The sequence below is a fragment of the Furipterus horrens genome, unplaced genomic scaffold (assembly GCF_987537825.1).
Source record: "Furipterus horrens unplaced genomic scaffold, mFurHor1.1.pri manual_scaffold_5, whole genome shotgun sequence".
Lineage (NCBI taxonomy): Eukaryota > Metazoa > Chordata > Mammalia > Chiroptera > Furipteridae > Furipterus > Furipterus horrens.
This window is the reverse complement of record NW_028327175.1, coordinates 198,277,973-198,304,112: the sequence shown is the minus strand read 5'-3', so window position 1 is coordinate 198,304,112 and position 26,140 is coordinate 198,277,973. Positions and strand designations below refer to the sequence as shown.

At 46.5% G+C, this 26,140-nt stretch overlaps 2 protein-coding genes across 5 annotated transcripts; one reads left to right on the top strand and one right to left on the bottom strand.

The window, feature by feature from the left end:
• Nucleotides 1–697: 697 nt before the first annotated feature.
• On the top strand, nt 698–16,231 carry PSTK (phosphoseryl-tRNA kinase). 3 transcript variants are annotated; one of them, XM_090278721.1, is made up of 6 exons: nt 698–979; nt 2,930–3,221; nt 4,210–4,408; nt 6,893–6,968; nt 7,344–7,437; nt 16,058–16,231. In XM_090278721.1, the coding sequence occupies exons 1-6, from the start codon at nt 764–766 to the stop codon at nt 16,075–16,077; spliced, it is 897 nt and encodes a 298-aa protein (XP_090134847.1). In that variant the 5' UTR covers nt 698–763; the 3' UTR covers nt 16,078–16,231. The 3 variants fall into 3 exon arrangements, with proteins under 3 accessions (XP_090134847.1, XP_090134846.1, XP_090134845.1); XM_090278720.1 differs by lacking the exon at nt 16,058–16,231 and adding an exon at nt 11,078–11,619; XM_090278719.1 differs by lacking the exon at nt 16,058–16,231 and adding an exon at nt 8,591–9,183.
• On the bottom strand, nt 11,962–26,025 carry IKZF5 (IKAROS family zinc finger 5). Of its 2 annotated transcripts, XM_090278717.1 has the most exons (6): nt 25,920–26,025; nt 17,780–17,804; nt 17,696–17,712; nt 16,410–16,553; nt 14,469–14,651; nt 11,962–13,340 (listed from the first exon to the last, which is right to left on the bottom strand). In XM_090278717.1, the coding sequence occupies exons 1-6, from the start codon at nt 26,023–26,025 to the stop codon at nt 12,397–12,399; spliced, it is 1,419 nt and encodes a 472-aa protein (XP_090134843.1). In that variant the 3' UTR covers nt 11,962–12,396. The 2 variants fall into 2 exon arrangements, with proteins under 2 accessions (XP_090134843.1, XP_090134842.1); XM_090278716.1 differs by lacking the exons at nt 17,696–17,712; nt 17,780–17,804; nt 25,920–26,025 and adding an exon at nt 24,359–24,469 and having other exon boundaries at nt 16,410–16,579.
• Between the last annotated feature and the right edge of the window lie 115 nt (nt 26,026–26,140).

The window sequence follows — 26,140 nt, the reverse complement described above, 5'->3', positions numbered from 1 at the left end:
CCCGTATACGTGACATTTTAACCTCGCTCGTTCGCATTTTGAACATACCATAAAGTATGGTGAAAGCTAGAACCTGAATTGTATTTTCCTACCCTGTATCCCTACACAAGAATTTGTTTCACGTCTCTCTGCAGCTTAGTATTTACTTAACACGAACTACCCACTGTCCTCTGCATGGATGCATTGGAATCGAGGTCTGGGGGTGTTCCTAAGATCCTGACACCTGCTGCCCCGCTCGTGACGCTGGAGAACGGACAGTCACTTCAACCTTCCACCCACCAATCACATCAGAAGGGGCAGCGGAGCCCGCTCGTCGCACTGTTCGTTTCCCCGCCTATTCTTTGGTTTCCAGTAATTGACCTTCCAAAGACCGCTGGTGTGGGGAGAGGTTCAAAGTCTCCTCTGTGATGTCCCTGCGCAGGGGACTCGATCGTAACCAACTAAAGGCACGGATCCTAATGTCTTGCAAGACGATTCTAACTGAGGATTAAAGTCAACTCCCTGACCCTTTAGAAAAACGTCCTGGGGCCGGGAAACGCACCGCCGCGGTCTCCCCCGCCTGAAGGATTAGCCTCACAGCGGGGTCGGCGCCGCGCTTCAGGTGACCCGAGAATCCTTTCGGATTCAAAGGCACGCCCATGCCTCCAAGGCGGCGGCAGGCGGCGCAGGCGGCGGGAGGACTGTGCGCGTGCGCGCGCGAGCGCGGGTGGAGGACGGTTCCGGAGGCCACGTTCCCAGTGGCCTTCGGTGCCTCCCGGGCAACATGAAGGCCGGCAGAGAGGCCCGAGGAGCGCGCGGCGAGGGGCCGCGAAAGCTAGGGCTCTGCGTCCTCTGCGGCCTCCCCGCGGCAGGAAAATCGACCTTCGCGCGGGCGCTCAGCCGCCGGCTACGGCGAGAGCGGGGCTGGGCCGTCGGCGTCGTCTCGTATGATGACGTCATGCCGGACGCGTTCCTGGAGGAGGCGGGCGCACGGCCATTGGTCAGTCCGGAGGGGCGGGGCCTAGGCTGCAACCGCGGAAGGGGTTGGACGGGCTCCGCTGGGTCCCGGGCGACGCCTGGCGTGGGACGCGGGGCCCGGGCGGGGAGGAGAGACTGGAGTCCGAGGCTGGTGGGACTTGTTTACCGGAGAGTTGACTCCATGTTGGAGTGATTCACTGCAGAGCTCTGTGTGCATACATGGGGCATGTGTGCATTGTGTGTCCTGTACAGGGGAGTCTGCCAGGAGAGCGTGAGGTGCCGAAGCCCGCGTGCAAGGCGGGACTCCCCGCAGGCAGGTGTGCTCTTGAACATCCTTTGGGAAGGCTGTCCTCGCAGGAGCTCCCACACGGCCTGTTTAGCATCCGGCCCAGGGCTAATCCAGGTTTTGTGGGGCTTAACGTTGATACACTTGCGGGAACCCCTGTAAAGAAAAAGAGTACAAAACGGGTAGCCGCAGAATCGCGAGGGTCCCTCCCACGCTGCTGAAGAGGCCGCAGAAGTGAAGGGCCCGAAGGCCAATCGTCGTTCATCTCCAGGTAGACCTGGCCCTGCCCGCACTGGACAAGATGGCTGTGTCTTAGTCGGCCACCCGCTGAAGCAATGGGCCTGCGTTTAGGGACTAACGTGTCAAGTACATACTTCTCTTTGAACCCTCAAAGCCCACTCAGCGCGGCGAGGTGCATCCCCTTGGAGACGCACGTGGAAACAGACCTCTGGGGGTGGGGGGAGAGTAGATTCCTGCCTCCCATCTCATGCCCACCGGAGGGCAAATACCCTTCGGTGGAAATATTCGGAAGAATTTAAATACTTATTTTTGTCGTTTGGTGCCCGAGTGTCGATGAATTCACCGTCCGTTTATATGCAAAAGTACAGCCCGTCTGGTGGAGGGGCACGTTTTGGACCGCTGCAGCGAAGTTACATAGTTCCCCATTCTTGGTTAATGATGAGGTGAATGCAGAATCAGGTCCCCGGCAGAACCAGGTGCGCTTAGGTAGTATTGCCACCACTCGGGAGCAAGCTGACAGTTGTCGGTCGTGACTGTTGGATCTGCTGGGCCACTCTTCTGCGGACAAAGGCCATGGAACTCATCGGGTCCCACGGAAGGAAATCTCACCTTTTTTAACGGGCTTCCTTTTTAGTGAGTTTTGCTGACGGATCTGTTGTATGTACTGTAATCTCAGTGACGTGGTAAGGCGTGGACAGGCGGGAGAGGGTCCCTGACCTCCCATCCTTGTCTGTGACCTCCTAACTATGTCAGTGCTCCCCTCAGCCTTTGAGCAGCACAAGGTCACCTGTATTTTCAAGCTACTTACTCTGTTCCCCTCAATCTGCTTCCTCTATCTTTTCTCACCCCATTTCCACCCTGTTGTTGGCCTCTCTTTCTTATCGACCCAGGGACCTTTCAGCTGGTCCTTTTTTCTGGCCACACCTTTTCTCATGTCAGAGGCAAACCAACATTGCTATATCATAGCCAGGCTTACTTATTTTGGCAGGGTACTGATTTTGGCTTCTTGTTTCTCCTGGCTGGTAACAGCGTTTCATTCATTCACTCGCTCATTCAGTTATTCAGTTATTTCTGGAGCACCTGTTGGTGCCAGACCCTCTGCGGGAGGCTGCGGTGCATAGCTCCAGCAGGGACAGAGCTGAGCAAACAAATGTCTAAACAGTGTGAACCCTGCTAGAGTGGAGACCCAACGTGTACAGAACAAGGTGTCAGGATAGCCAAGGGAGCGTCTGAGCTGCCCTCTGCAAGGTGGACACTGAGAAGCCTTCACAGAGGACTAAGACCACTGAGGAGTTTCATAGGAGTACATGGCGACATGAAAAAATCAGGGTTAGGGACTGCCAAACGGTTCAGTATTGCAGGTGGAAATTTTCACGTGGGGCCAGGCGGCAATTAGGCACGGCCACCTTAGCCTGCTCTAAATTGCAATTCTCCAATCTTTTGCAGCCGTCCCAGTGGAAATCGCTTCGACAGGAACTGCTGAAGTACTTAGAGTACTTCTTGCTGGCTGTCGTGAACGGGTGTCAGATGTCTGCCCCAGCCAGCAGGACCGAAGCCATGTGGGACAGTTTTATAGCCTGCTTGAAGGATCAAGAGCTGATCTCTCCTGCAGCCCTCGAGGCCTCGTCCAGCTACCTCTTAACGAAGACTGCTGTTTCTGGACCTTTGCTTTTGATTTTAGATGACAACTTCTATTATCCAAGTATGAGATATGAAGTCTACCAGCTGGCTCGGAAATGTAATTAAAACATTTTTTCTTACACACCCACACATTTATTTTCACATCAAAATCATTATTGTCTTCAGTGAGAATTTGATTGGGTTAGGAGGTTTCTATGACTTTACTTAATTTTATTATTTTTTCTTTTTCTTTTTTAAGTGAGTGAAGTTTTTATTCACTCTCCAAGAAAGGAGAGGGGCACGCACGGTATGGAGAGATACACCAGCACTGAGGGGTGGGGGCTTTGGGCTTTTATTGGATTGTCATTGGACTAAAAAAGGGTGGGGGTTGCTCTTGTGAGGCCCCTGGGCTGTTGGGGCGCAGTGACAAGAGGCTGCAGTTTCTTCCAATGTTCCCTTCTGCCTGTGGCTGTAGGGAGCAGCGAGTCACATTGTGTTCTTGCTTTCCAGCAATCTCCAGTCTCATTAAGAGTTGCTGAATCCTGGGGGGATTAGGTAGAGAGGAAAATATAAATGTTTCGATATCGCTTATGAGGGTATAATTTATAAATTGTTCTAGGGGAAAACGTTCCCTTATATCGATCGCTGGGGGTGAAGTTGGGTGAGGAGGAGGCTGTCTGCAGAGTCTGAAAAGATGGAGGATTAGAATCCTCCCTCCAGACCTCACAGAGACAGGGTTGGGGGGTTAGCCTTGGTCGAGCTTTCGCTGCCCACTGCTCTCCCAGTCATGAGTCTCAGGAGGCCAGAGGAGAGGGAGTAGTAATAAAGAACGTCCCCATACAGGCCACCAAATGTTAGGGTGGTTGGTAACGCGGGCCATGAAAGAATTGACAAAGAGAAGAAAGCGTAAAGTGCTTCTTCACTCTCCAAGGAAGGAGAGAGGCCCTGGTGTGGAGAGAGAGACCAGCCACTTAGTTTTCAAAGCTAGATGCTCAGTTCCTCGAACGGCTTTCCCTCCCGCAGCTGGGATCATTTGTCTGATACGTTTGTGTCACGTTTTGTAAAGTTGTACGCCAGTAAGTGTTGTGGTTTTTCATTGTTTTCAGATTCATTAGGCTTTTGCCAGCTGTTTTTAGATTGTTCTCTCGAGACCTGTTTACAGAGGAATGGCCAGAGACCCCGGGCACTGCCTGCTGAGACCATCCACCTGATGGCGAGAAAGATAGAGGGGCCGAACCCCGAGAAGAACGCTTGGGAACTCAACAGCCTCACAGTTCAGAGTCCAGCATGTTCTTCTGAGGCCAGGTATCCTCCTCAAAGCCAGCCCCCACCCCCCACCCCCTCCCGGGTGTCTCCCTGAGGCAGGCAAAGTGCTGAACGCTTTACCTCTATCCACTTGGTCGATCCTCACACAGGCCTTGGAGAGAGGTTGTCATTTCCCCCTTTGTGTCGAAGAGGAAACGGAGCGAGCCCGGTTAGTTTGTTCAGAGTCACCGAGCTTGGGACAGCTGAGGTTTGAACCCAAGTTTGTTTGCAGACGTGTGCCCTGGTTAAGATTCTGGGCTCTGGGAGGTCAGAGCAGGGATTCAGAGGAGGACGCATCTTGGATACCCTTGCCAAAATGGCAGACTTAAGCAAAATAGATTGCCCAGTAGTTAAGTTTTCCTATAGAAAGAAAAAGAGTGGAGTGGATACTGAACCCTAAGTTTGCCTTCAGCCTCGCTCTAACTTTACTGCTCGTGTGTAGGTAAGGCTTGTGGCTGCGTCAGCTAACGCATTTCATTCATAATCCATGTCTTGAGAGTTCCAGCACAGTGCGTCTAATAGAAATTTCAGTTTCCCTGATGAAATGTTCTGCCTTTCCGCTGTCCAGTGTGGCAGCTGCCAGCCACGTGTGACCATTGAGCAGATGAAATACAGCCAGTGCAACGGGTGACCTGGATTTTAAATTTTAATTACCTTCAACTTAAGTAGGCTCATGGGGCTAGTGGTTCTCCTACCAGACGGTGCAGTCCTAGAGGCATATCGTCCACACTTCCTTAGCTCCCGCCTGTGGCCCGGAGGGGGTCAGCGATTTTTAAAGGCGAATTTTTTTACAACTCATTCTTCAAACTGTTGAGTTCCCAGGATGCAGTTGCCATGTGTTTCATAATATATCCTTTAACATGGTAAAAATTTGGATTTAACTGACTGCTGTTCACGGGGCCTGTAAAAGAAGCTCTCGCGGAGGTTTCTGACTTGAATGTCTCACAAGCGCCTGACACTCTGAGCGGGCGCATTAGCCAGGTGCTCGCCCCTCGTTGGGGAAGAGTTCAGGTTGTCCCTTTGGAAGCGGGTGGCTGGTGGAGACGCTGAGATGCCCCACGGGAGCAGCCTAAGGAGAGCATCAGTGCTTCCAGCTCTCATCGGTTCCTGCTGGAAGCAGGAGGAGGGTCGGCTTCTCCGCTGCCCGTCCAGCCCTCCGCACAATCTGCAGTTTGGACTCGGGTCTTAAGAACCTGGTCACCTGTTCTCACACGTCCAACGCAGTCACAGCGTAACTGAACAGGACGGTTGAAGCCTGGTGGCCCTCTTATTAGAAGGGTGATCCGACAGATGTTCCTTGCCCAGGCTTCTGTGAAATCCTGCTGCTACTCTGGCAGCAACAGTAACTGAGCAGAGACATGTTCTGAGCACAGTTTATGTATAATCTCATTTAATCCTCACAACAAGCCTTCGAGGGTCCATCCAGTTCTCTCCCTTTTATAGATGGGCTAGCGGAGGCCGAGGCAGGCACACTAGCACGTCCGTGCAGTGCGTGGCAGAGCCAGAGCCCCCTCGCTCTAGAACCTGGGCTCTTTTCAGTGAGAAAAGTCCTCTTGAGAGAAGAGATTTAACTCAGTGAGTTCACTGCCCTATATTTTTTCCGTGCTAACCTTTGCACTCTGAGTAAAATCCAGACTCCTTATCAGAACCTACATGTTCTGACCCTGATTAACTCCCCAGCCTCCCATCCTGCCTCTTCCTTTGTGACTTTGTAACCAACCCAGCCACCTCTGTTGCACGGACACCAGCTTGTTCTGGCCTCGGGAACTCTGTTACCTGTTAGCTGCTGTTACCTCCACCCTTCCACGTGTTTATGTTAGCCGGCTCCCCGACCACCCCAACTAGCCACGACACCGTGTGTATCTTTAAGTCAGCACTTGTCACTGTCTGACTGTGTTTTTGGCTTAATTTATTATGCCTCTCTCCTTTACACTGTCTTGGAGAGGGTGGGAATCTTGCCTCACCCCGCTTAGCGGTTTCACAGACATGGTGGTACGGTATTTTTCATATATTATGCCCCATTGATATTTGTTAAATGAATGAATGAATGAATTGACCCTCCATGGGCCGTGGACAAGTAAGGACCGTGGCTGGTCCACGTGCAGTAAATGAGCAGAAGTCAGAAAGTAAGTAGGCAGAAGTCACAGAGTGTCTTTCTTTGGGGAATAAAATCGAGTTCTGGTAGCCGCAAGGTCAACACTTAATGAGGGAAGAGAGAGTCTCTTTCCAAAGCGTATTGATTGGTATGTCTTAAGACATTAATATTTTTTTAAATGAGGGGCTTTGGGGGACTTATGATTTAAGCATCTACATTTGGATTTTGCAAGTGGAAGGCAGCTTGTAAGTCATTTTTTCCCCCTTTTGTTTAGGATCTTAGATTACAGCACTTATTCCTTTAGAATTCAATTTGGTGTTCATAAACACACGTTCTTTAAAAACAGGTGTTTGCTGGAATGATTTCTTCTTCCCCGCCTTCTCTTACAGCCCAGCGCTGACTGATTTATTGCTTACTGCTCTGGAAAATCCAGTAAAATATGCTGAGGACAACGCGGAACAGAAGGTAGGTCTTCCGGTGTTAGTATAAATGAGAAGGAACAACTTTTCGTGGGAAGACCTTTTGAGCCGAGGGGACCACAGGAGCACCCCGTGAAAGGTGCTTCGGCACTGATGTGGCGTCGCATGGCACTGAGCTCCTGACCCCTGGCGGCAGCCGCACTGACATACGTTTTCAGAGGTGCTGGACCTTGGGGCTGACAGCCTGAGACGGGCAAGGACGAGGCTAGTTACCACAGAGACCGACACACACTAGCTGGAGAGCCCATTACTGGACACTTACCAGCATCCCTCTGCCCACATGGGGCCCAGTCACAACTGGATGTATTTCCTTTAAACCCCTCTATGTAACTGTTCTAAAACCTGCATCTGCGTTACACAGGAAACAGACAGAGTTATCTGTTCGGCTAACCTTCTCCATCAAGCTGATCAGACGCTGCGAAGAACTGTCTCTCAGACGATGAAAAAAGCAAAAGGTATGTTGGGTAGGTTCTGTGAACACACGCTTAGCCGTCAGGGACATGCCAGTCAAAAGCAGAGATGCCACCGCACCCCACTAGGACACCGGGAGTCAGAAAGTGGACGTGTTGCTGAGGAGGTGGAATGAAAGCCCTCGCACACCGCTGGGGGGCGACCTAAGATGGCGCAGCTGCTTCGGAAAAGCCTGGCCGCGCAGGGTTACATGGGCCCAGCAGGTCCACTCCTGGGTACATACTCAGGAGAAGGGAAGCATGTTCATACAAAAATCTGTACACAGATGTTTATAGCAGCATTATTCATAGTAGCCAAAAGGTGGAGGCAACCCAAATGCCCTTCAGGGATGTGGTATTACACACAGCGTGGGTTATACGGCCACGGAAAGGGATGACATCAAGGGTCAACATGGATGAACCTTGAAAATTACACAAAGTGGGAGAAGCCCATCAGAACGGCCACATGAGCCCAGTCGTGTGAAATGCCAGAACAGGGGCGTCTAGAGACAAAGCAGATCAGTGGTTGCTTAGGGACTGGGAAGGTCGGGGGTGTGTAGAAGGTGACAGACAGCTGAAGACTATGAAATGTGCTAGAATTGTGGTGATAGGGGCAGATTGTCTGAATCTACTAAAACCAGCGAGTTGTACTTTAAAGGCATAAATTGTATGGTACGTGAATTATGTCTCAAGAAAGCTGTTTAACAAGAAAATTCAGTGCCAGTCACAGCACCACACTGTGACTGGTGGCTGCTGGATTGACCAGGGTAGACACAGAACACTCTCGTGGCCACAGGAAGTTACACTGGACGACTGTGGTAGCTCATATTCCAGGTTCAAAACCAAATCGTCAGGTTCTGTGTTTTTGCCTCACTACCTGTTAGTTCAGAAAGAATGTTGAGTCGATGTCTTGTCAACAAAAAAAAATTCCTTTCAGGCTTGTCTTTGTTGTGCAGGAATTTCATAGCAGGTTATTTCAGTGATTTGCTGTGTCACATTAATGTGATGTTTTGTCCATATATTCTACCAACTCAATTGTGATTATTTATATAAGAATCTGATTGGTTTGTCCAAAGGAATCAAATTAATTGCCTGATGTCATTAGACAGCCCAACTTGATTTAATTTACACAAATAATTTGAGAATATCTTGATTTTAGAAGAACAGGTGCCTCCTTACCACTTGAAGCTTCTAGCAGAAGAACTTAACAAGCTCAAAGCAGAGTTTCTGGAAGACCTAAGACAAGGAAACAAAAAATATCTGTGCTTTCAACAAACCGCTGAATTACCAGATGTGATTTCTTTTTTTCATTATGAGAAAGATAGAGTTGTGCAGAAGTATTTTAAAAAGCAGCATTTAGACTTCTGAATTTCCAATCAAAGGACTGATTTGGGTTAAGATTTGATTACAACAACTTTGTGTTACTGGATGTTTTCTACGCCAAGGAAGTGAATTGCCAGATTTATGAGTCATTCTAAAAGATTCATTTGCTGTAACATTACTTTAGTCAGTCACTTGTCGGCTGCAATGTGAATAATGAAGCATCCATCAGAGGCCGGCTTACGTGCCAAAACCCTTCGGGCTGCGGGGGCCAGAGTCACGGGGCGTGGACCTTAAAGCAGAGAATCTAGAGAAAAGGAGACAATGTGGATGTATGGGGCTGATTTTAACTCCCGTGACACATCTGCCTTCTCACGGGGAAGGCATTCTGCAAATTCAAACAACTGTCACCAATAAAACCTTTTCTCTTAATGTTTTACATACTGGAAAGTTACTTAAAAAAAAAAAAATTGGATCCTAGTTCTCAAAAAAAAAAATCAAAATCATTAGAAAGTGTTATGTCTTTATTCATGTATTACAAAAATGAAGCATCTTTCACAATAGGAACTATTACTAGGTATGGTCATTTCAGCATGGAATCTCTTCCTGGAATCCCTAAACAATATAGTTTTTGCAACCATACTTGATTTGTTTTGCATACAAAATACGTTCTTTACATCAAAGTACATATAAACAAAAACAAGTTCTAGAAATCATATACCCTCTAAGACTATTTAAATGAAAAAAATATCCGTAGCAGGGAATTTTAAAAAAATAATACGTTCATTTGATAAATATTTTTGTAGAACTTAAAATGAGATTTACCTCTGAACATTTTTTTAGCAATATTCCCTTTGTCAAGTTATTCTGCAGATGAATGACAAACACTTATTTCTAAAATGAAATAGCACTGGAAAATAGCCAATGGAATTTTTTCAAAGTAAAAGTGTAGCCTTTACTTGAATTTCAGGAAGTTGTGGCTACATACATTAGTAAAATCTGAAATAAAGTTATTCCGTATTAATGTCTTCACAGTTTCTTAAAAAATATATTAGTGGAGATAAATTATCTACCAACTTTAAAATCTAAACTTATGTTCACTGAACAAAAATAAATTTAGTTTCAGAACATTGCCTGTTAACAGCAAAATACTATAAATATTGCATGTTAAACTCTTCCCAACAACTCAGTTCTATAAAATAGTTGACTAAAAATAAAATTGGATAAATATATTCAATACTTAATGGAAGATACATTTAACTCACAGAAGATTTAAGTAAAATCCTAAATCTTTTTAAAAATACAATAAAAATGTTTCTAAGGTAGATTTGCTTCAAAAACTTTAGTGCATTTGCAAGTGTAGCTTTCAAACATCAACACCTTTGGAATACCAACTGTGCTCTTTAAGTTGTAAGAAAATTAGAATTATACATTCTAGTTTGTAATTATGAGAAAAAAATTGTGTTTAAATTAAAATGCACCTTCAAAATACCTCCATTTAGTTGTCAGGAAAAAATGTATCTGTCACCACTTGGCCCAGAACATAAACTGGTTTTAACAAGAGTTCTTTTGTTTAATGAAAACTTTCGGTTTCTATTTTGGGTATTGCTTTTATTTGAAAAATAAAATAGAGAGGGGGAAAAGTAGAAGCTTCCAAATGACAGCAGCCTCTTTCTGGCAATAAGGTAAATACTGGGCCCCAGCTACACATTTGAAAATGGCTGCACACAACCCGATCTGAGCAGTGAGCAATTCAAGCAACAGTGAAACAGGATTGTAGAATTTTAGCTGCAAAAGCCTCGGCTTTGGCAGGAACGAGGTATAGTCTGGAGAGACTCTGAGATCCTGCTTCTTTGAACAATGCAATTGAGGTTAGGTTGGATATTAAACCACAAGACCTCATTTTAATGGCTTTCTAGCCTTTGGGAAGGCAGACCCACTAACTTGTACTTGGGGGTTTTTGTGTACATATGCCACCAATATTTCTCTTTTATTTACTCTAAGAATAGTGGTCGTTTCTGGTTAATAAATGCTCGATCTTAGGGCATTCTCTTTACAAAGCCAATTCAAAACACTTTCAGACTTTGAACCAAATTAAAAAAATTTTTTCAAAGTACACGGAAACGAACAGTTAGTAACAATATATTTTATTGTTTGACCAAGCTCTGTTCAGAGTAAGCTAGTTATTACACAATATATAAACAATAGCCTCCTATTCAAAATTACTCTAGATTTATTTAGCAAGTCTTATTTTTGTAAACAAGTATCAAAATGTTTAAATGTATTTTATGTCTATTTTGACATTTTGAAGTCCTTTCCTACCAAGGTGACGACTCGGGCAGTTTCCCTGTAGTTTTGTCCCTGTGCGGGGAAGTCGGGAAAACGGCAAAGAGGCGTCACAGCTTCAACTCACCCGAAGAATCTCAAAAGGCCAATTCCGAAGCAGAGACCAGAATTCGTTTTGGATCTGTGTTCTCAGTGTTAAAAATATGACTTCACCATCACATTTTCCCATGTGTTTCTATACCCACCTTTGGGGGTGGGGTGGGGGTGGTAATTATGGACAACAAATGGATACAAAGCAGGAAGAGGAAACGTGGGAGATTCTTCCTTAAGGGCTGCATTTCCTAGGAGTCAAAAGGCTGATTTCCATGGCAGCTCTTTGGTCATCAAAGGAATAGGAAGAGCAACAGATTCTTGGTATCATTATCAACCTCCCCTGACGTCAGTAATAACATCAGAATGAAGAATTTAAATATAAGGTTCAAATTAAAAGAACAAAAAAGGTGTTTTCAAAGATAACCTTCTGATACTTCTAGCGTTCTCATGTATTTACCTGTCATTTAAAAAATAAACTAGAAGTATAAAAAGAAATCAAGTGGAAAACTGACATATCTTTAAACTAGAAATTGAATAAACCGGTTTTTAAATATTAAATTCCATTTTCAATGTAAAGCCTGGTTTCATTTCTTTTCAGGACTTTTCTCTCATATTTTTGTAACTTTAATTTTAAAAGAATTAACTGTTTTTACATTTCTCCTTATGGAAAAAAAAGAAAGGTTTACTATACACTGAAATAGCTTTACCATTGTAAATTGAAATGAAACTACTAATTCAACTTAAACTATGTGAACTAAATAGTATTTCAACTAAGAGCAATTTTAAAGGCTATTCCTCTACTAAACACTGAAATAAGTTGTAATAAATTTTGTGAGAAAGTAATTGGTTCTACTATTTTGAAATATAGTAAAAATAACATCCAGCTGCAACATACATATTGAAACATCAAGAGTATCAATAAGCTTTGACGTTTATATGGACCATATCTGTGGGAAGTTTAAACGAACACCTTTAAGATCAAGATTGCACTTCAATTCTCAAATGTCTAAATGAAAGCAAAAAACAGACACCAATGTGTCTAACTGTTCTAATATATAAATGACCCTGACCAGACTGTTATGGAAAAAAAAAAACACTTTGTTTCCATTGTCAAATTTGTTTTCTATAAATATAATGTATAAACTTTAAATTATTATACACGTTATTAGGGATGGATCGCTCCCCCCACCACAAAAAAAGAAAGATGACGAAAATGACACAATGCAAATGGCAAAACCAAAGCAAGCAGCATGTGATTGCTTCCCATCAGTGCTGGTTATGCTGCCCTCTTGCAAAATGACAGGCAAAATCATACTTGTTTTTACATTTGCATCCACATATGTTACACTGAAAAGGATTTTCATACCCATGACATCCCATGTGAATAGTGAAAAGGATGTTGTCAGCGAAGTACATGTCGCAGTGCTGGCAGTGGTGCAGCAGCTGCGGGTCTTGCGCCGGCAGGGTCGGCGCGGGGGTGCTGGGCTGGCTGTTTCCTATGCTGGGCGTGCTCGTGTGGGCGCTCGGCTCACTGCTCGGGCCTGCCACCGGGCTGTAGTTCCTCTGACTCAGTGGCGGCCGAGGGTCGGGGCTCGTGGGGGCGGAGCTCTGAGGGACACTTGCTGTCACGGCCGGAACCACCGCAGGGCCGGAGGGCTGCTGCAGCAGGAAAGGCTTCTCGTCCGGGCAGGGCACGACATCGGGGGAGGCAGGGTTTTGGTTGTCAGGTGGCAGACTGGACAGCTGTCCTGCCAGAGTGGAGAGCTGATTTAAAGGGTTGTCAACGAGGAGTTCTTGGGGGTCTCTTGGCAGGCCACCGGCTGAAGTGGTTTTCGCCATACTTTCATAGGAGTCAGTCTGCATGTTTGAGATTTCATGGGTAAAATCATTCAGGTAGTCTGGCTTCTGCACCACCATGGAAGGCGGGCTTAGGTTGATTAGTGCTCTTTTACTGTAGCCCAGATTGCTCGTTTTCTTCTGTAAAACCCCCCACATTTTCTTGCTGCTTAAGGAAGACCTGGTACCTTTAATTGGTACCATTTTATGTTTGCGCCTTCGATGATGGGACAGGTTACTCCGATCACTGCAGCGGAAGGAACATAACTCACATTTATATGGTTTTTCTCCTGTATGGGAGCGCATGTGGGCTTCCAGGTGACGCTCATAAGCGGATGCAAAGGGACATACGTGACATCTATGAGGTTTTTCACCTGTAAAAAGAATAGGAGAGAAACTGAAAGAGGAGCTCATTTATGGAATGTTTCATGTTTTGTCCATTCATTAGACTTGAAATTGATCAAAAATAAAATGCTTTTCAGAAATTCACATTTGCACAAAAGATTATTAAAATTTGTCAAGAAACCTGCAAACAAAGCTTCAGGACTCATCAGCAACAAGTTCTGAGATATACAGAAATAATCTATTAGTCAATATAGTGTAAAAATTATGGCTTCAGCTGACATTTGAAGAAAGAACAGCACAACTGATAATATTCCCTACATGATAATGATTTTACCAAAAGTATGCCCGAGTCACATGTTCATGTATGTATCTATACATGACCCTTATTCATACATATTTACACACAAACACAACCATTCCTCAGGGAAAAAAATACCCCTTCCTCAGGGAAAAAAATAAAAAACACCTTTAAGATGTCCTTAGAGCCAACAGGAAGTTCAGAACTGAGCCGGGCTTGTTAGTCCAAGTGTGAGTTATGTAAAGCGTCCCCGGGATATGAGCTCGGTGTCATTCATTTAAGCACGCGTACCAGCAGATGCTCTGTGGGGCTCTGGGGGCACAAAAACGTCACTACACAGCCCCTGTCCTCACGGGGTCTTCAGGCCACCACACCAGGTGGGAAGCCAGTGGGGCACACAGGAAGAACATCTGATCTGGTCTTGGGCCAGGACACGGGGTAGTCGGGAGGGCTTTGCAGCAGAAGGCGTCGCTAAGGTGGGATGTGAGGGTTAGCAGTGCAGTCTGCGACCACAGAGAAACGTTCTCCTGGGTCTGCAGTCCGAAGGTACTTAGTGAGGGTAAAGATAAAAACACCCTATCACTTCATATTGCCTTCAGCACTGACCTGCCCAGTCTGAGCAGCAGACGGATGTTGAGATTATTCAGATCAAGGAGAAAGATGGCTAAGGAAAGGGGGCCCCACTTCCTCTCTGTATGTTGTAATGCTGCTGCTTTGTAAACACGCAGTAACTCCCCCATTTACTCAGACCTCGTGTCACCCTTTAGTTTTAGAACTATCAGAACTGCTCATGAGACAGACGCACCACCCTCCTGGGCCCCGCCCCTGCCCGCAGAGGCCCTCCGGCCCTCTCGGTCACCTGTGTGGATTCTGATGTGCTCGATCAGCCGGGCCGTCCCCTTGCTGGCGTAGTTGCAATACCGACACTTGAGCTTCCCATCGAAGGTCCTTTCGAATCCGTCCACTAACACTCCTGAGTTTTCATCCAGGGAGACTTCGACAGATGGGTGATCCAGTCCATTCTGATCGCCATCTGTTCCAGCTGTAAAAGAAGTATAGCAAAAGAAATGATGCGTCGCAGAATCAACTCAATGTAGCACTTTAGTCCTGACTGGTAGAAAATCTTTCATAAAACAATGGTTTACCTAGCTTACGCGCAAATCCTATCAGTCCTCAACATGCTTTCGCAGAACAGCGTTATCCTTGTTTGACAGGTGAGGAGACAGAGGGGAGTAAACGGTGATGTCTTAGCTACACACACGTGTTTAAGAGTCTGGCTACTTCTATATACAAACTGGGAGTCACGAAAACCTCCGCAAATCCGAACTGTTTACTTCAGCCTAAGCCAATTAATACCAAGCTTTGCACTGTTCCACTCAGTACATGTCCTAGATTCTGGGTTGCATTTTGGGCCTTAAAATTCTAGTCAAGCACCGGAAGAAAAAGACTGTATTTGACTCCTCTGAACGTTAGAACTTTAAGAACTGGAGCTGAAAGGTGTCTGTTTGGCTCTTTGCTCTTAATCTAATCCAATTATTTCTTTGAATCAAGAAACCGAAGGGGCAAGTGCTCATAATCAGGAAACCCAGCACATGGCAGGACCCTACCTAAGTGTCTGGAGGGAAATTTTTATTCCTACAGCTTCAAGGAAACGCACCTCTAGCCCATCCCCAGGAAGCAGCAGCGCTGATATCAGGAATTCAAGCAACACCCCCCAAGAACAGAAGTGAGTGCCGGCTGGTGCAAGGCCCACATGCACTAAGGCCCCCGGAGGCACAAGGCTCAGGGTCCCCTCTCCCCCACTGCCTCCAAGCCAGTGCTCTCAAAATGTAATGTGTATGTTAATCCCTGATTCTGATTTAGTAGATCTGAGGTGGGGACCAACATTCTGAACGTCTAACAAACTCCCGGCTCCCTGCTGCTGGTCCCTCGACTACAAGGCCATGATCCATCAAGGTCAGGGGCCAGGCAACTGTTCCTCTGAAGGACAGACAGTGAATACGGTACTTTAGGCTTTGGGGACCATGTGGTCACTATCACAACTACTTAACTCTGCAGTTGAGGCTCAAGAACAGCCACAGAAAACATGTAAACAAGTAAGTGTGGCTGTATTTCAATAAAACTTTATTTATGGACGCTGAAATCTGAATTTCATATTACATGTTATGACATTATTCTTTTGATGTTTTCCCAATCATTTTTCAATGCAGACACCACTGAGCTTGCAAGTCATACAAAAACAGTTAGCAGTCCAAATGGGCTGTCGCGTGCTAACCACGGAGTTAGGTCAGAATCAAACTGCAGTGTGTGCGGTAAACCAACCAGACTCAGGCAGCCCATCGGTAGCAGATCACTGCTTTCTCTATTCCAGTTTTCCCTCCTACACAGGTAAACCTGGTCAGCCCTGTCTTCATTTTAAAAGAAACGGAAATCCTCATCTTGTTTCAGGTCTAACCCAGATTTCCTAAGGGCTGAGTCCTCTGTGTACTGAAGCTGAGGCTTGACCTGCTGGGGTCCACCGTCCGCTAACAGCACGTGGAGGGCAGGAATGATATTCAGAACCCCTGATCTCCCAGCCAAACCATACAGCATCTCTAGACCATGGTAAGTCCCTGGGGAGTTCCACTCTCCATCAGCAAGAATCTGACATGTTTAAAGAAAGCACACTGCCTTGTCTCTTGTTGGGAAAAAATGGAAAGATTCACATTAGCGAACAATGGCCTCTGTAGTATGGATAACTCTACACGAACATTAACCTATTATAAAGAGCAGATTAGTGACAGCATTAAGATGAGTCTACCTCCCTGAAGGGCCTCCGCCTCCTTGTCCCCACTAACTGATCCAGAGATCATGTTGACGTGATGGGTCTGCTGGGTCAGGTACTCCTGGAAATCTTTCACAAAGTCCAAAGGCTCTGGTTTCTTCTCACCCATCTTTGACTTTTCTTTTTAAGTTTAAATTTCGTTATACCTAGGGGAAAAAACAAATAATTTTACACCATTTAGAGAGACCCAGTGCATACTAAAACAACAGCAATCACAAAAATGACTAACGTGCAAGGCACCACACGAACAGAAAACACAGCCCCTGTCTTTGAGTACGTATAATCTTCCCAGTGAGCTAGAGAAGACATATGCAAAATGGTGGAAAACTAATATATTTAAATACATTGCGATTCAAACTTAAGTCTCAGAGGATGGAAGGAAATTACAAAGAAAAAAAGAAAAAGAGAAAATAAATCCAGATTAAAAGAACAGGCACATCAGCAGGGCTTATCAATGGAGACAGTAAAGCCAAGTGGCTCAACAGAGCTGTTAGAACTTTCTGGATGGCGGACACGCTGCACCTGCCTTACCCAGTACGGCTGCCACCAGCTGCATGTGGCTGCTGAGCACTTGGAATGTGGCTGCCACCAATGAGCCGAGCTTTACACTATATTGAATTGATTTAACTGAAGCAGCTGCACACGGCTAGGGACCACCGTCACGGACAAGAAAGGCCCTCGAGTCTCAGGGGTCACGCGAATGGGTGCGCTGGGAACAGCTGATCTAGAACGGGGGGCGGCAGACCTTCCTGTGACGGCCACAGCAACGGTGCACGCTCTGCAGGCCACACAGCCTCTCAGAACCACTCAACTGCCACTGTCGCTGAAAGCAGCCACGCGCCGTCTGTACCAGAACGAGGACGCCTGGGTTTCAGTAAAACCAGAAGACAGGCGTTGCTGGTTTGGCCTACAACCTCTGCCCTAGAAATCCAAAGCCACCTCCACCACCCCCCGGCCTCCCCTCCTCACTCCGAGAAAGGGGGACGCGAAGGAGAGAGAAAAAGCCCCCGATGCTGGCAGAGTCGGAATGTCTGCTGTGAGAGTCTGTCACCCCAAACTACACTAGTTCTCACACAGCTTTACGGCCCAAACTCACAAATCAAACCACCAAAAAGGGTTCTCCTAAGAACAAAATTAGGAAATTCTAGCACCTGGAAGGCAAAGTCTTTTCTTCCAATAAAAATATTTTTATGTAAAGGGAAAGGCTATGAAATGAGAGGGTTTCATAAAAGTATTTTCCAATAAATAGAAGCTTGACCAACTTTTTTTTTTTTTTTTACTTTTAGAGAGAGGGGAAGGGAAGAAGAGGGAAACATCGATGTGCAAGAGACACATCAATCAGTTGCCTCTCACACACCCCCAACGGGGGACCTGGCCCGCAACCCAGGCCTGTGCCCTCACCGGGGAATCAAAGCCTGCCCATGCTCAACCTACTGAGCCACACCAGCGAGGGCTTGCTGACATTTTAAGAACTAAAACGTCTATTTTATTATATTATTATTATTTTATCATTACTGGAGGACATGCTTATTGATTTGAGAGAGAGGGAGAAAGGAGGAGAGAAACCTCGATGTAAGAGATGGAGAGAAACGAAGATCAGCTGCCTCTAGTAGGCACCTTGACCAGAGACCAAACCTGCAACCCAGGCATGTGCCCTGACAGGGAATCGAACATGCGACCTTTCAGTTTAAGGGACAGCGCTCCAACCAACTGAGCCACATGGGCCAGGGTTAAAACCTGTTTCAACTGATTAACTACAAATCTACTGGACACAGACTGAACCTTGATCATGTTACTACTACAGACTGTCAGACTACACAGCAGCAGAGCGACAGCCTCGGGAACTAATGAAGAACACGAAGCCTGTGGCTTGGGTGGTCGGAGCATCATCCCATGCACTGAAGGCAGCAGGGTCAATTCTGGGTCAGGACACATCCCTAGGTTGCAGGTTTGATCCCTGATGTTTCCCTTTCACACTGATGTTTTTCTCTCTTCTCTCTTCCTCTCCATACAATCAATAAATATACCCTAAGGTGAGGATAAAAACAAAACACACAGTTTGCACAGCTGCCTTCCCCCATCTTACCGGTGTTTTCTTCTTGAACTGGTTCTCTGTTTCCTAATCATTGTAACATTGTATCACTATTTGTTTTCTGACTACAGTTGATTCTACTGATTATCTGTCCTTTAAAATTTGCCCTTTTGATTAGGAGAAAAGTGAGACAGCTCCAGTGAAAAAGAGTATTAATAATAAGCTCAAGAACAATATTATATTGTAAGGTTATTTATCAATAAACTGAAAGGAGGAAAAAAAAGGCAACCCAAAACACAGAGGGTGGGAGAATTATAAAAATATGCATAAAAAGTTAAGAAATACAGTAGACAGAGGTGTAGAATGAGTTCCAGAAAGAGAGAAAAAAAGAAATGGTTTTTAAAAGAAATAACGATCAAGGAATTTCCAGAATGAGAGGGATCACAGTGTAAAATAGAATATATGATAATAATACTTGGGCACATTACTGTGAAATTTAAAAATCTCGAAGACAAGGAAAATTATACAACACTGTCTAGAGAGAAAAGGCAGCCCACACACACAAGAAAAACAATCAGAATGATATGGGTTATCAATGGCAACCCTAGGTGCAAGAAAACAACCGTGGAATTGTTGATTCAAATTTAGAATGTTTTAACTTCAAGTTGAAAAAGGATAGCTTCCAAAACTCTGCAGTTACGGATAGAAGTTAGATGCACGGCCTTTAGAACCAAGAACAATACAAGAATGCTCGCTGTTGCTACCGCTATTTTTTACTGACTTATTGGGGTCACACTGGTTAATAAAATTATATAGGTTTCAGGGGTAATACTTTATAATACATCATCTGTATACTGTATTGTGCTACTGCTATTCAACATAGTACTGGAGGTAGAGGCCCCACAATAAAAAAGAAAGGAGAGGGGAGGGGAGGGGAGGTGAAAGAAAAGGTATGAAGAATGGAGGTAGAAGATTTAAAAAAAGATGATGACAACGACCTAGAAAATTGTTTTATAAATTGTAAAAGCTCTAAGGCTCCATCCATAGCTTGTCGGCGTTCTCACTGTAAAAGTTGTGATTAAGGAAGAAACGGGGGGGATCCGGTCAAGATGGCGGCACAGTCAGGCGCAGTGCGCCTCTTTGCACAACCACATCAACGTCACAACTAAAATACAGAGCAACCATCAGCCAGAACCGTCAGAAACAGAGCTGAAATGGAAGTCTGACAGCTGCGGAATTAAAGAAACCACGCCCATCCAGACAGGCAGGAGGGGCGCACACGCGGATCAGGGTGGCACCACACCCACGTGCGGTGGGTAAACATTCGGGAGGGAGATCTCGGGAGGAAGGACTCCCAGCCCCTACCAGGCCCCCAGCCGAGGGTTCCAGCGCCAGGAAGGTAAGTCCCCACAACTTCTGGCTGCAAAAACAGGGACTGAGTCGGTGGAAGAAACTGCTGGAGCCCCAAGCAGTTCCTCTTAACCCGCACACGGACTCACCTGCTCAGAGCCGCTCCCGCTGAGCTCCCGCACTAGGGTGGCAGCTTGAAAGGCACCAGTGGTACACACGGAGGACCTGAAGTGTCTGACATCAAGGCAAGCAAAGGCCATTGTCCCTTTTCTAATCCCTCCCCGCACGGAGCCAACCAGCTGGTGCCATACCTGAGGCTCCACCACCCTGGCTCACACTGTCTGACGCGCCTTGGAGATCCCCACGCAACTTAAGGCCCACCCAGGCTGCTTTTCCATATGACTGGCTGGTCTTGACTCTCCCTTAACTTCCTAAATCCCCTCAAACCGGCGACAGCTGGCCTCAGTGAGCCTCAGGCCCGGCACTAGCAGCAAGCAACCTAGATTCACAGCTTGGCTTCACCTGGGACTCCCCAAGCCCAGCACGAGGAGCAGCCATCTCAGATTGCTCTGTAGCTCAGGCAGGGTGGCCCTGGGAAAACACAGGTGGGGGCTGACCCTGGCCTGCATCACCCAGCAACCCCCAGGGCCAGCGCACCCAGGGGGCAGCTACAGACCACGTCAGAGCACCACCACCTGCCCCTGCACAGCTGATCCTCCACAGAGGGCGCAGGTTGGTGGTCAGTGGTCACGGCCAGTCCTTGCGGCTGACTGGCCTGGGTAAACCCCTCCCATTGACCTGCCCACAGCAACCAAGGCTAAATACAAGAAGGTGTACTTGGCCCACATGAAAGGCACACCTTCAGTAGTACCCAGTTTGGGTGATGGGGAGGCTCTGCCACAGGACCCCACAGGACACCTACTACATTAGGCCACATGACCAAGACACAGAGTCAAAGCAGCTCTGCCTACTACACAGAAACAAACACAGGGAGGCTAACAAATTGAGGAGGCAAAGAAATACGGCCCAGATGAAAGAACAGAACAAAACCCCAGAAAAAGCACTAAACAAAACAGAGATAGCCAACCGACCAGATGTAGAGTTCAAAACACTGGTGATCAGGATGTTCAGAAAAATGACTGAGTACGGCCACAAAATGAAGAAGAGAAGGTTACACAAAGTGAATACAGAAAAATATACAGGAAACCAGCAGTGATGGGAAGGAAACTGGGATTCAAATCAACGATTTGGAACAAAAGGAAGAATAAATATTCACCCAGAACAGAAAGAAGAAACAAGAATTGAAAAAAAAAACAAAACAAAAAACAAATGAGGAGGCGCTTAGGAACCTCTGGGACAACTTTAAACATACCAACATCCAAACCACAGAGGTGCCAGAAGGAGAAGAGGAAGAGCAAGAAATTCAGAACTTACTTTAAAAAATAATAAAAAAAAACTTCCCTAATGTGGTGAAGGAAATAGACATACAAGTCCAGGAAACAGAGTCCCAAACAAGCTAGACCCAAAGAGGACCACACAAAGACACATCATAATTAAAATGCCAAAGGTTCAAGATAAAGAATCTTAAAAGCAGCAAGGGAAAAGCAGAGTTTCCTACAAAGGGGTGCCTATAAGACTATCAGCTGATTTCTAAAGACACTTTGCAGTCAAGAAGGGACTGGCAAGAAGTATTCAAGGTGATGAAAAGCAAGGACCTACAACCAATATTACTCTATCCAGCAAAGCTATCATTTAGAATGGAAGGGCAGACAAAGTGCTTCCCAGATAAGGTAAAGCTGAAGGAGTTCATCACCACCAAGCCATTATTATAGGAAATGTTAAAGGGACTTATTTAAGAAAAAGAAGATCAAAACTATGAACACTGAAATGGCAACAAACTTACAACTACTAACAACTGAATCTAAAAAAAAAAAAAACTAAGCAAATGAGCAGAACAGGAACAGAATCATAGGTGTGGGGATCATTTGGAGGGTTATTAGCAGGAGGGGGAAGAAGGAGAATTGGGGGAAGAGGTGCAGGGATTAAGAAGCATAATTTGTAGGGACAAGACAGACAGGGAGATGATAACAACAATATAGGAAAGGGTGAAGCCGAAGAAGTTACACGCACGACCCATGGACATGAAGTGAGGGGGGTGGGGTTACTGGAGGGAAGGGGGTACTGGGCGGAGTGGAGCAAAGGGAAAAGAAATTGGGACTACTGTAACAGTATAGTCAATGAAATATACTTAAAAAAAAAAAGAAATTCTGGTATTTCCCTTGTAACTTAGCATCGTTTCTAGCCATCAGTTCATAAAAACAAACAAACAAAAGAAAAAAAACCTGATGTTCCCACTGGAAAATGTCTGAAAGTACCTTGACAGGCTTCACTAAGCAAGAGAAATCTTACCAAACCCTGCCTAGACAGCACACTGCTAGGGCACAACACGTGGCAACGCAGAAAAAATGCAGCAGACTGCCAGGACGAAAGCAGAAGAACATTTTTACACAAGCATCTCAAGTTCTAAGAACACAAAGGAGCCTAATTACAGAGGGTGGCTGGCACATTTTGACAGTCTTGGCTGTTGTCACGCTGTCACATTACAAATTTCACTGTGCTCCCTGCCATAAAGTGTGTGCTTTTCAATCATAATGCATGATGGGCTTAAGAAGAAAAATCCCAAACGAGGGATGCTGATGGAAAAAAGGAAAATAATGTAAACATGAAAGAAAAGCTTTTTTAAATTTATTTTTTAAAGATTTCTCTTATTTATTGATTTTCTTAGAGAGAGGGGAAGGGAGGGAGAAAGAAATGGAGGAAAACATAAGTGTGTGAGAGACACTGATCAGTGTGCCCAGACTGGGAATTGAATCTGCGACCTTTTGGTTCACAGGCTGATGCTCAACCCACCTAGCCACACCAGCCAGGGCAAGAAAACAATTTTTAAATTAGTTTTAAAGGTACTGATACAGCCTGTAACCTTAGACCTACATCACCCCTCTCCCACGCACACACGCACCCGCGTGTGCACCATGACAGGCCCTTGCACCACCCTGGTCCCTGCAACCGTCAATTGTGAAGGAAAGGCGCCTAAATCTGAGTGGAGGCTTTGGTTCGAGACCCAGGTTTCTCCAGCTCAAGTCAGCATATCTAAGCCCAATAAATAGAAAATGAACAATAATTCCAAGAAAACAAAGTTTCATGATATTGAAAGAAAATACAGATTTTATATCCAAACACTCTTTCTGTCTTTAATAAAGTAACCAACAGCCTCAGGACTAAAAAGGTTAATCTACGAACTCCACAAATTAACTGATATCTGGAAATGCTTCTAATATGCCACTAAATTTTAAAACATTTACAAAAATAACGTAAAAACCTACTTTGGAAATAAAAAACTACACAAAATTTCAAGGTGTAAATTTATGTCATCAGAAAAAGAAACATGTTTAAGAATTCTGCACTTTTACTATAGATTTGGATGGTGCATTCCAAGCCTGATCTTTCTGTAACTGATATCTAACTATATCAATCAAAGAGAGTAATTTTTCCCAAACTTTATGAGTAGCATTCCCTATGATACAGCCAAATTTCTGAGTCCTCCCTGGGATTACTCCGATTCAAGTTAGACTGGGCATTCCATGGCATGTTGGTGTATGTCTACATAGAAACTGACTAGAATATACCTCGGTTATTTTTATGTCCATAGTTTCTCCCAAATTATCCACTCAAGACTCAAAAATGAGGTTCTTACAAAACAATCAGAGGCTACTCACCCAAGTGAAGGACAGGCGTATTTGAGAAAGAAGCTCTGATATCCCAGAGAACGTGAAGGCCTCTACCTTTAAGCAGGCAACCGTAACCATTCTGACCTTTCTCTGGTTTCTGATAAAGCATTAGTTTGTATGATGTCTCCTGATCTTTCCTCTTTAGTCTCATATTGTAAATGGGGAGGTTTTGATCAACACACACACCACCCCTCACCCCCCCTTAGCCAGAGGCGCCATGACGCAAATCCCAGGGCACCACAACCATGACAGAGGTAATGTAAGAACCAGGAGAGGCTCTTTAGCCTGCATTCCTTCCAGAGTCTATGTTTTCTCTCTAAGCTACAGGAGACTTTTGAGAAAACATGATCAGGGAAGAGCAGAATCTATTTTATGCACCCAACATTTCTGAGAAGGGTTGCTAATGATGAGGGCGAATCCTCGACAGCGAACTTGCTTGTACAGTAACTTAATTTGGGGGTTAGGGAGGCCTCCACATATAAAGTGACTGCAGTTCAACAGACGTGCTGACCTGCTTAGGCAAACAGTGACGGTCATGGGAAGACGTACTGACAAATGAGGTCTGGGGTGTGTGGGGAATCACAGGGCCTTCGGAGAGAATCAGAACCCATTTCCTAATTACAGAACTGTCAGAAAACAAATTCTTGAAGGCACAAAGGGACATCAGGAGGCTCGGGGAAATCAAAAAACATAAAAGTAAAACATAAATAAATACAAGTTAGAAGAAATCCAAAAGCGGAGTTACACAATCTAACCTTGTCACCCCAAATCAGTTCCTCCTTTTTCTTGCCACTCCAGCATCGGTGAAATGTAGAGTAATTGAAGTTTACTCTGGAGACGCACCAGGGGACTCCAAAAGGCCATGGAGGGAATTTCAACTCAAATGGAAAAGCCACACAGAGGTCTGCAAAGAAAAACACACCACAAATCAAAACCTTTATGGTAAAAAATTTAATTAGCACCTATAGGTTTAATAAGCTCATAAAATAACTCGCGCCAATTTTCCCAGGACCAGTAAAGCAAACCAACAGATAATCAAAGACCAAAACAACAGTCACTTCAACAGAAGCTTCAAAGGATCCCCAAAGAATAACAACATGCACTAGTGTGGCTCCTGTTATTTTTCAACTGGGGGGGTTTCATAAGACATCATTTTCAGCAACTTTTTTATCGTGTTTCTAAATTCCAGTTACTAACTTCACGTGATCACAATGCGCTGCTAAGAGGGTCGGGCTTCCTGCCAGCCGAACACCTGCGGTGGCAGGAGAACAAGGCATTAGGGCAACCCCGGCACACCCGGGCCCCCACCCTGATCACCCTCTCGCTGGCAACCAAAACACGTAGCGTTTTGTGGGGAACACTGGACCCCCCAAGGCGCGAAAAGCCCCTAACGTCTCCACGGGCCGTAACGAAGGCCCCGGAACAAATGCACCTGCCGGCGCGGCGGCAAGACGCGCTATGAATGAAACCGGACGGAGTTCGCGACCGTCCTCGCAGACGCTTAAAAAGTGGCCTTGGAGTTCTGCTCCCTCTCATTTCTTTGCGCCTCACGGTGCAACGCGCCTTGATTGACCCCGTCTCCCGCTCGTCACTACTCCCGGGTTCTGAACAGCCCCCCAAGGGCGCAGCGGAAGCGCCCGCGTGTAGTGGCCACTGCGACTGGTTTGACTTCGGTCCAGAATATTGTCGCCGAGAGCTCAGAGGCGCATCGCTCGGCTGCTCGCGCCCCAGTTTACGAAGTGACCTAAGCCCCGCACGGACCCGAACAGCTCGTCACCGCCAGGTCCTCCCCAAACCCCCGACCCCCCGGAATGAAAGGGCACAAGCTGTACAGACGGACCCGAGCAGGAGCAGCCAGCGCAGAAAGGACGGAGGTCTGCAAAGTCCTTCTCCCCGCGAGTCGCCCGGACCCGGCGTCGGTGCGGCGCCCTCACCAGTGATCGCAGCACCGAAGACCGGCGCCTCGCCCGCCCCAGGCCCCGGAACCCGCGCCCACGGCACGACCACCTGTAAGAGCCGGAGGCAGCTCCCGACCCCCGAGCCTGCGAGCCCCTGCCCGACGGCGCCGCCACCGCGGGCGCCGCTGCCCCGGGAGTCCCGCGATCACAGGCACCGCACCCTCCGCAGCTGGGCCAGGAAGGCCCCCGGTCGTGACCCTACCGACCGCCGGCCACGCCCTTCCCTCCGCTGGAGCTGAGTCCCGGGCGGGGTCAGCCGGTCCGCCGCGATCCTGCCTCTCTCGCATGCCGCAGCTCCGCTCCTTCTTAGCCGTCGTGCTTAGCCGCGTGACTACCGGCTCGGACGGCAGCCTGCTACTCACCACCGGACAACCGCACCGGGTACCGCCCACCGCCTTGTACAACGCCGCTGCCCTCGCCGCCGCCGCCGCTCTCTTCGTCACCGTCGCCGCCGCCGCCGCCATGTTTGGAACGTCTCCGGCTCTCTTCCCGCCCCACTGCTCCACCAAGTCTCGCGTGAGCGGTGAGTAGCGCGAAAGAAGAAAGAAGGTTTCTGTCTCTCTTGGGATTCCGTAGGCT